The 9,261-nt window shown below is 44.2% G+C and overlaps 1 protein-coding gene across 2 annotated transcripts in view; it reads left to right on the forward strand.

Annotated features, from left to right (window-relative positions):
* Rgs20 (regulator of G protein signaling 20) overlaps positions 1-8,358 on the forward strand; it is a 64,751-nt gene extending 56,393 nt beyond the window's left edge. For both annotated transcript variants that reach the window (XM_038347800.1, XM_038347801.1), the window contains exons 3-5: positions 561-644; positions 4,880-5,114; positions 8,170-8,358. In XM_038347800.1, coding sequence (XP_038203728.1) covers positions 561-644; positions 4,880-5,114; positions 8,170-8,358 — 508 coding nt within the window. The remainder of the gene's footprint in view (positions 1-560; positions 645-4,879; positions 5,115-8,169) is intronic.
* The last annotated feature ends 903 nt before the right edge of the window (positions 8,359-9,261 follow it).

A 9,261-nucleotide genomic window follows, 5' to 3' on the forward strand; every position in this document is an offset into this window, starting at 1 on the left:
TGCTGGGATAAAGGCATGTACCAACACCCCCTAGCTTTTTTCTTTCTTTTAGAAGAGTTACTTATTTTTATTCTTTATTGTGTGTTCTGCCTAAACATATATTAGTACTACGTGTGTGACTGGTGTCCACAGAAGTCAAGAAGATATCCAATCCCTGGGAATGTGAACTTCCATGTGGGTGCTGGGAACTGAACCCTGTTTCTCTGCAGAAAGTGCTTTTACCACTCACCATCTCTCTTGCCCACTTTCGGACTTTTTAAAAATAACAATCAGAGGCCGGGCAGTGATGCACTCCTTTAATCCCAGCACTTGGGAGGCAGAGGCAGGTGAATTTCTGTGAATTGGAGGTCAGCCTGGTCTACAGAGCAAGTTCCAGGACAGGCTCCAAAGCTACACTGAGAAACCCCGTCTCAAATAATAATAATAATAATAGTAATCAGGGTCACATATTTTTTAAAAAAGTAATTCTATTTGAGTATCTAAAATCATCTTTAAAATATTCATTTAGGAAATACATTTAAGACGTTCTCAGTCAACAATAATTGTCTCGTTTTTTACAGCCTCACTGTCAGAAACCAGGAAGACCAGAGACCTGGAAGAGCCGCCTATGAACTCAGGACAGACATTCCAGCATGTGAGGAAAGGTGAACGCTTGTATTTCATTAGCTGACGATACTGACAGAGATGCCGGCATCTTCCTTTTGCCTTTTCGATTGCAAGTTTCAACAGAACACATACATGTTCCCATAACTACCATTTAATAACATCAGATCTCAATGTGGCTTTGAATTTCTTTGGCAGAATTCCTTATAATTCATTTCCTAACAGGAGGAAAAGCAAGTCCACTCTTTGGTCCCAGTACTGAAATTCAAATAGAAGTTGATTCCTTCTCACAACCCATAATGATGTAATTTTATTTTTATATTTTAAAAGTAAAAACCATAACGATACATCATATTTGGACTTCAGGAAAATTGAAGGATTCCATTTTTCAGTTACAAGTTACCAGATAGGGCACTGACGGAGATCCGAGACTTGAAGCCAGTGAGTGTATTGGAGTTACTCACATGGACATAGGCAAGGGGTTACCTGCAGAAACAGGATGACTCTAAGACAGTCTGCCCAGGGAATTGTTCAGTCCACAGTCAACTGACTCCACCTATGTCAATCACCAATCAAGAGAGTTTCCCACAGATCTGTCCACAAGGCAGTCTGATGGAATCAGTTCCTCCGCGGGGCTTTCCTCTCGTTAGGTGACTCTAGGCTGGACCAAGCTGACAGTGAAAGCTCACTAGGACATCTACAGATCGAAGTGTTCGTGTACACCCTTCACCATTAATCATCCTGCACAAGGAAGGCCCTGTGTTCGATTGGCATCATCAAAGTAAAATAAAACAAAACAATACAAGATTTATCTTTCTAATTTGTAGATCATAGAGTTTCCCATTGCGAAACCTTAGTTCTTGCATTTATTTAAAATATCATAGAAAAAAATAAGAAATAATAAAATACTTGAAAAACAAAACTCATTAAGTAAGTTACCAAGTGTAGTTGTAGTTCCCAATGTAGACAAAAGTTTCTAGAGTAGATTACAGACCTGCCACCACATGGCTACCCTAAGGGATGAAGAATTAGACAAACTAACTAGCTATAGTTTATGATAAAAACAAGTAGCACGGCTTCTGTAAGAACTACTTTTGGCTACCTGAAAAAAATTCTCAAGCATACTGAAAAAATTTGGAACTGTTGAATATGCTTTTTCTCATGATGTTTGGCTTTGCTTTTTGTGGTTTTTTGTTTCATTGATTTTTGCTTGCATTGTGTGGGTTTGGGACAGTACCAGGGATAAAATCCAGGGCCTTGCACATGCTAAGCGGCGCTCTACCACTTAGCTACGATCACTGCCCTTTTAAAAAGTTTTGTTCAAAGACAGGACTCACTACATAGAGCAGACTGACCTCAAATGTACAATCTTCCTTCCATAGCCTCCAAAGTACTGGAATTAGAGGTGTGCACCACCATCCTGGCCTGGCTTTTGTAAACTGTCTGGATATATTACTAGGATCATTATTCAGCAGACTGTTCTACTAGCCCCAAAGCAATAAAAACCAAACGTCCAGACTTTTAAAAACATATACAGTAAAATCCTATTCTGTTTGATATTTCTAAGATCACTATCAACTCATTATATCCTCAATAAATAAATCATAACACATTTTAAGAAATAACATAATTATATGAAAATGTAATCATATCAAAATATGGAATGCTGAGAATACAATAAACAGAACAAACGTAAATCTCAATACTTAGGTTTTTATTTAGTTACTCCTTTTTTGGTGGTGGGGGGAGCCGGGGACATGGTCTCTTTGAGTAGCCCTAGCTGTCTAGCTGTCTTAGAACTCAGTATATAGACTAGAGCAATCTCGAACTCGCAGATATCTGCCTGCCTCTGTCTCTCAAGTGCTGGGATTAATCATTAGTGAGTGAAGTCCCACTTCCATACAGAAAAAGAGATATTAACATACGGTCCAGAAACTTAGACATAAGGAAAGGGTCCGAATAGTTCCAGACTGTTAAACTCTGACAACTTTCTAAATTTATTTGCCATTAAAAAGTATTCAAACCTGGGTAGCTTAAAACATCAAAAATCTTTTATGTCATGGTTCCAAGACCAGAAATCCAAGATCCAGAGTATCCGCAGAGATTTCTCTGCATTGATTCTCCGGGCCCTGGAGCAGACTTTATTCCTGCCTCCTCTGGCATTGGTCAGCTGCCTGCACCTCTGGGGTCCACTGGCCACTACATACATTGCTCCAGTCACGTGACCACATTCTCCATGTGTTCCAGAGCTTCTCTCTCTGCTCACGTCTATACCAAATTTCCTCTGTTAATACGAGTTTCAGTTTCATTCCAGATGACGCCTCGACTAGCGACCTCATTTTAAGTTAAGTCTACAAGGAGCCATTTTTTCTTTGTAATAATTTATTTATTTTGTCTACCTAGATGAATTACCTGCATGTGTATCAGTGTACCACATGAGTGCCTAGGGCCCCAACAGGCCACCAAGTAGGTGTTGGAAGGGAATTGAACCCAGGTCTTCTGGAAGAGATACCAGTTCTCTTAACTGCTGAGTTAAGTTCTATCTCTCCAGTCCAAGGACCGTCTTCTGAATCAAGCCATGTTCTGAGATTCTGAATTTGGACTGCCTTTGGGTGACACAATCCAACCAGTAACATTGTATCCAGAGTCAACATTGCAGCCAGGAGGTTTAATAGGCCACTTCCACAAGATGGTCAGGAGTAGGTCATTCATCTTCTATATGATATCTGAGAGGATCTTATTACCAGCGATGCCAAAATCCATATAAAAACAGGACGTGAGATGAGAATCCTACTCACAAGGCAGTGTGGGTAAATCTTAACAAGATGGGAAAAGCAAGTCACAGAGAACAATGTATTTGCCATCTTATAAAAATCTTAAAAGCTACAGAATACATTTTTCAAGGAAACATGAAGATATGGAACTGGGAAAAGGCAGAAGAAGAGAGATACTAAGGATCACTGTGCAGTTAAACTCAAGGGCAGTGGTAGTACACACCCTTTACCACCAGCACTCTGGAGGCAGAGGCAGAGTCAGGCAGATTTCTGTGAGTTTTAAGCCAGTCTGGTCTACAGAGTTCCAGGACAGCCAGGGCTACACAGGGAAACCCTGTCTCGAAAAAAGGAAAAGACTAACAACAATAAATAAGACAAAACAAGAAACAAACCAACAGAAACAAAAAACAAAAACCCCTCAAAGATGGTAACCGGAAGTGAAGCCCAGCAGGCCTCTTGGGGTGAATTGCTTTCCTTACCCAATCATGGCTGGCTCTTAAGGACAAGGGCATCTTCCTAGCCAATCATATTGTCACTGTCTAGTCTGTGGTCTGTGTTCGTTGGGTCACTCCCGAATGTTTTACGCTTTAGCAGCAACTGGGGAGTCAGCTTCTAATGAACTGACTGCCTCGTGACTTTGCAAAAGTCTTTTTATTGTTACACCAAAGACACCTTTAGCACGGCAGTTTCAGCAAGGTAAAACCTCTTATCTGATCTAGGAGTTGTCTGAAGCAACCATTACCTACCTAAGCAGTTCTCAGCAGTGAGACTTCCTGGTCTGCAAGGTTTGTCTGGAGACTGAGCTATGCAAAGGCTGTGGTGAGTCCCTGCCTGTTGACACAAGGTCACGTCAGAGCCCGAGTGCCATCACTTGGGAACTCAGGACAGACACAGTGGCCATGGAGAATCACGGCACCACCGCCCCTCACTTGGGACTGTGTCATGTATGTTCTTTTCTTTTTCTCAAATGGCACATGGATCTTGAAAAGTAGCCAGTGGGCATTGCCCATTCATGTTCTGCTGGGCCTGTGTGAAGTGGGACTTAGCTCTGTCTGAGATAATTAAGAGGTTTGGGGTCAGACGGCTGCAGGTTTTTTCTCCGCTTCTGTAATTTAAAAGTACTGTCAACCATAAACAAAGTATGGCTGTAAGGTTGCACAGGAATGCTCTGGGCATGAAGGCTCATGCCTTTGATTCCCAGCAGAGGCAGGCCTGGTCTACAGAGTGAGTTCCTGAATAGCCAGGGCTGTTACACAGAGAAACCCAGTCTTGACAAACCAAAAAAGAAAAAAAAAAAAAAATGAAGCTACAACACACTCCAACAAATACAAATCCGGCTTGTAAGTGTTTTAGCCAAAAGCTAAGGAAATGAGAGCGGTGTTCTCCCTTTCTGGAAGGGCCAGAGGTTTGTGTGTTTTCTAGCAGCATGTTGTAACTTTGCGATGAAAACTGGATTCCCCAGCAGTAACATCTTCCTTTTGTTCCTTTGGACCACTGCTCAGCCCCACTCCCACTCTGGAAGAAGTCTGCGCCTGGGCCCAGTCCTTTGATAACCTAATGGTCACTCCAGCTGGAAGAAACGCATTCCGGGAATTCCTCCGGACGGAGTTCAGCGAGGAAAACATGCTTTTCTGGATGGCCTGTGAGGAGCTGAAGAGGGAAGCGAATCAAAGCGCCATCGAAGAGAAAGCCAGGATAATCTACGAAGACTACATTTCTGTTCTGTCTCCTAAAGAGGTGTGTCTGCAAAAACGTCTCCTAAAAGCTAAGTTGCCTGCTTCTGTGTTTGGTCACATGCTGCTTGCACACGTAGAGATAGTTCAAAGCACAGCCCTGGGCTCCTCCCAACCATAGCTTTCAGATCCTGAGGACCCTGAAAAATGTGTGAAGCATTTTTTTTAAGCGCCCATGATTCACAGCAGCTTTGGTCCCGACACAGACACTTGCCTCTGCTCTGCTTTCTGTTCTGTGGCTCTGGGGATAACCCAGGGCTGCCCACATGCTAGATTAGTACTCTCCAGTCTTCCTGTTGTTTAAGAACACTATGAACACTTGTTTAAGTAGAGTTTTCCCACTGTTTTGAATAAAGTATTTTCTGGGGTGTCTTTCTAGTTACAGCATTGCTGGAAGTGCTGAGCCTGTGCCGATCCCCCCCCCCACCCCCAATTTTGTGTTAACATCACAAACAAACACCGGGACAGTGAGACTAAGCAAGTTACTCTTAGCACGTGTTTCTTCAAATCTGCAGTAATGAAAGTTGCCATGTTTTTGAACTCAGGTGCCTTGTATCAACAATTTCACAATCAAGGTTATCCCCTGCTGTGTTCTGCTAAGACTGTGGCTAATAAGGCAGAGTTTCTCTTCTGTGATCAGGGACCTCACAGAGGCAGTCAGACACACGAGCATCCGAGGTGTGATGATGTCCTAGCATCTCAGAGTGGGATGGCAGTGAGTCATAGAAGAGAGGAGGAAGCTAGACAATGGATAATGAAAAGGAAATCCTCAGAAGCACAAGGGAATGAGACTTGTGCTTCCTGGGACTAGGATCAGTGAAGCCACGGGTGAGGGTGTTGCAGTGTATGAGCAATGAACATGGCGGCAGCAGGTGCTCCCGCGGTACCATTGCTGTGGTGGACAGCAGCAGACCTAGAAAAGGGAGCTTCTTCATGGCAGAGCTGTCCAAAATGAGTTTCCGTTTGTGCCTTGTCTTATAACTTTTTAAAAAATTTTTTTTGTACTTTTCTGCAGTAAAAACTACCATCTTGGCCCTGTGACTGAATTCCCCACTAGACAGTTCTGCTCACTATAGCATCTCTAGTGGACCACATCAGGCAGATGGAGGGAGAGGCTGACCCAGACAGAACAAACAAAACAAGACCGTTCTAGGTGTTATTCTGTAAAAAAAAAAAAAAAAAAAAAAAAAAAAAAAAAAAAAAGGCGGGTGTCCCTAGTGGGGCAGCAGCTGGTCAGAGACCACGGCGGGCCAGAAACCTCGGCGGGCTGGTCACCAGTGAAGGCTGGGTCCCCTTGGCAGGTGGGAGGCCCCAGCGGGTGACCTGAGCGGGACAGCGGGCGGGCCACGAGGGGCAGCCGGTTCCACTACCCGCCTCGGTGGGTCTCAGGTGGGTGGGAGACTACGGCAGGTGAGACAGACAGATACGCCATGCAGAGATAATTTGGATATAAAGTTTATTTAGTGGGTTATGGAAGGGAGGGAGGAGGGGGGATAGAAGAGGAGAGGAGGAAGAGAGAGAGGAGAGAGAGAGAGAGAGAGAGAGAGAGGAGAGAAAGGAGGAGAGAGAGAGGAGAGAGAGGAGAGGAGAGAGAGAGAGAATGGCAGCAGCCACCTCTTCAAAAGGGAGAAGAGGCTGGATGAAGCTAAAGATCCACTTGCCTCGGCAGAATGGGGGAGGGGCTTGTCTCTTATGGGGACAGGGTAACCAGTTGACAGGACAGATCATCATAACACTGGGTCCTTCCTTCTTTAAATCCCAAGTGGTTCAGACACCTGTGGAGTTGAAGAGTAAGGTGGAGCTGGAAATTATAGGAAGCAAATGACCATGGACTGGTCATGTGACTGCTACACTTTGAACTTAATCCAGCAAACCAGGGCAAGGCACAGTTGAGTCTCAGGATGGAGTTTGCACTTTAGAAAGAGACCCTTGGCCAAATCATGGAATGTGTTGGGAGAGGTGGTGGGCAGACTCCAGAAGGTCAGAAGGGAAGCGGTGACACAAATCCAGCAACACAGGGCGTGGCAGAGGGAAGGAGAGAGACGAAGAAGCAGGATAGTAGTTCACTGTAATCTGAACACCTGGGACACCAAGGTCTACATTATATAGTGAGACTGTCCAGAAAGGAGGAGAGAGGAAGAAGGGAAGAGAAAAATAGAGATCGAAGGAATGGGTGGGCAGGTAGAAAGAGAAAGAAAATAAGAGATACATAGGGCACTAAACTGGGAGAATGGGTGGTTCTCTTGAAAGAGCTTGCTAGTATTCAAACACTTTATTTCTAATAAAAATACTTATAAACAGCCAGGTGGTAGGGGTTTATGTCTTTAATCCCGGCACTCAGGAGTCAGAGGCAAGCGACCTTTGGAGTTCAAGGACATTTGGGTCTACAGAGCAAGTTCCAGGACAGCCAGGGCTGTTACACAGAGAAACCCAGTCTCGGAAAACCAACCAACCAACCAACCAACCAAACAAACAAACAAACAAGCCTTATAAACCAACAAGCCTGGAAACAGCCACCATTTGACTTTCTAAGAAGAGTTCATTAATAGGAATTCCCACTTAGCCTACTATAGAGACCCCAGTGACAGCTAGGCTAGTGAAGGGGTCAGCAGAACAAAGGAGATTTATTTGTCCCAAAGGGACAGAGGGCAGGGATAAGGGACACAGGTTTTTGCCTTCATTAACAGGGATGAGTCCATGCTCACCACCTTCTATCTTCAAAGGCCATCTCACACTTGTTTAGAAGAAGCAAAGCAGTGTGTGATATTCTAAAGCAGCCAGCGTTCCTTATGACCCCTCAGTATGACCTACTGAGTCTTCTGGTATTGGTGCAGAAGTCTGCCCCACAGACCTTCAGGGGTCACTGGGACCACTCCTGCTAGGGCCACTGAGGCCACCGAAGTCCCAGAGTTCCCTTCCTTTACCTGTTAGTTTCTCTCAGCAGTTCAGACTTTGGGAGATCTTGTTTGGTTTGGGGGTCTTTCAAAAGATAAAAGAATTATGGCGTTTGTATGGTTTTACAAGAGAAGTAACAAATCGAGCTCTGCTTCTGTCCACAGGTCAGCTTGGACTCCCGAGTTCGGGAAGGCATCAACAGAAACATGGTGGATCCATCCCAGCACATATTTGATGATGCCCAGCTTCAGATTTACACCCTCATGCACAGAGACTCCTATCCCCGCTTCATGAACTCCACAGTCTACAAGGATTTGCTGAAGTCCTTAGCTGAGAAAGCAGTGGAGGCATAGGTGGCTTCAAATATATTTATTATTAATAAATCCAGAAAATAACTTACGGACTGCATCCAGCCCAGGAAATCTAGAGGTAGGGTGTCCTCTGCTAGAGTGGTTCTCGGACTGTCGTAGCAACAATTTCTCCCTCTTGAGAGAGCTAGAGACTCACAGTGTAACTGCAACCGCCTTTAGTAATACCTGTCCGGAAAAAAAGGGGGGATAGGACAGCCTTAGAAAGACTGTCCGCTCACAGTAACAGTAGCGTGTTCTCGAGGGCAGGGCATGCACTAGCCTCTGCTCTGTCTGCAGCGGACACACAGAGAGCAAAGAGCGACACTTTTGTTTTGCATGAGTTAATACCCTGTTCCCCCTCCAAAGACAAGGCATTCGAGCCTTTCCCAACTAACCCTCCCTCCAATCTGAATACTTCACTTAGCACCGTGCCAGGACTGAAAGTCACAGTTCATGAAGATGTGACAATTCCTTGTGAAAGAAACAGTAACCGCCTGCCTGGGTCACTGTGGTGGAGCACACTGTGCTCTAGGTGGGCCAGGCTTGGGTGTTTGCCAAGAAACGCGATGCTGAAGTGAAGATGCTTCAGTCAGAAAGGATGGCCATATTATCAGAATCTACCCACCTGAAGAATGAATTTTCAATTTAATAGTTCGTTAAATTCACAAAGCTTTCAAATAAGCATATTTTAATTTTTATCGAAAGAAATGTGGGTATTTTCACTCTGAAAAATAAAACATAAAAGTTTTCTCTCAATCTTGAATTATTTGAAATGGAATCAAGGAACATGGATCATTCAGGGATGCATGTAATCCATCTTTCACCTCCCAGATGAGTGTTCTGTCTTCACATGCCATGATTTGTTTTTTATCCCAGCAAATGAAATGACCTCATAGTGTACAGGTA

The sequence above is a fragment of the Arvicola amphibius genome, chromosome 11, assembly GCF_903992535.2.
Source record: "Arvicola amphibius chromosome 11, mArvAmp1.2, whole genome shotgun sequence".
NCBI lineage: Eukaryota > Metazoa > Chordata > Mammalia > Rodentia > Cricetidae > Arvicola > Arvicola amphibius.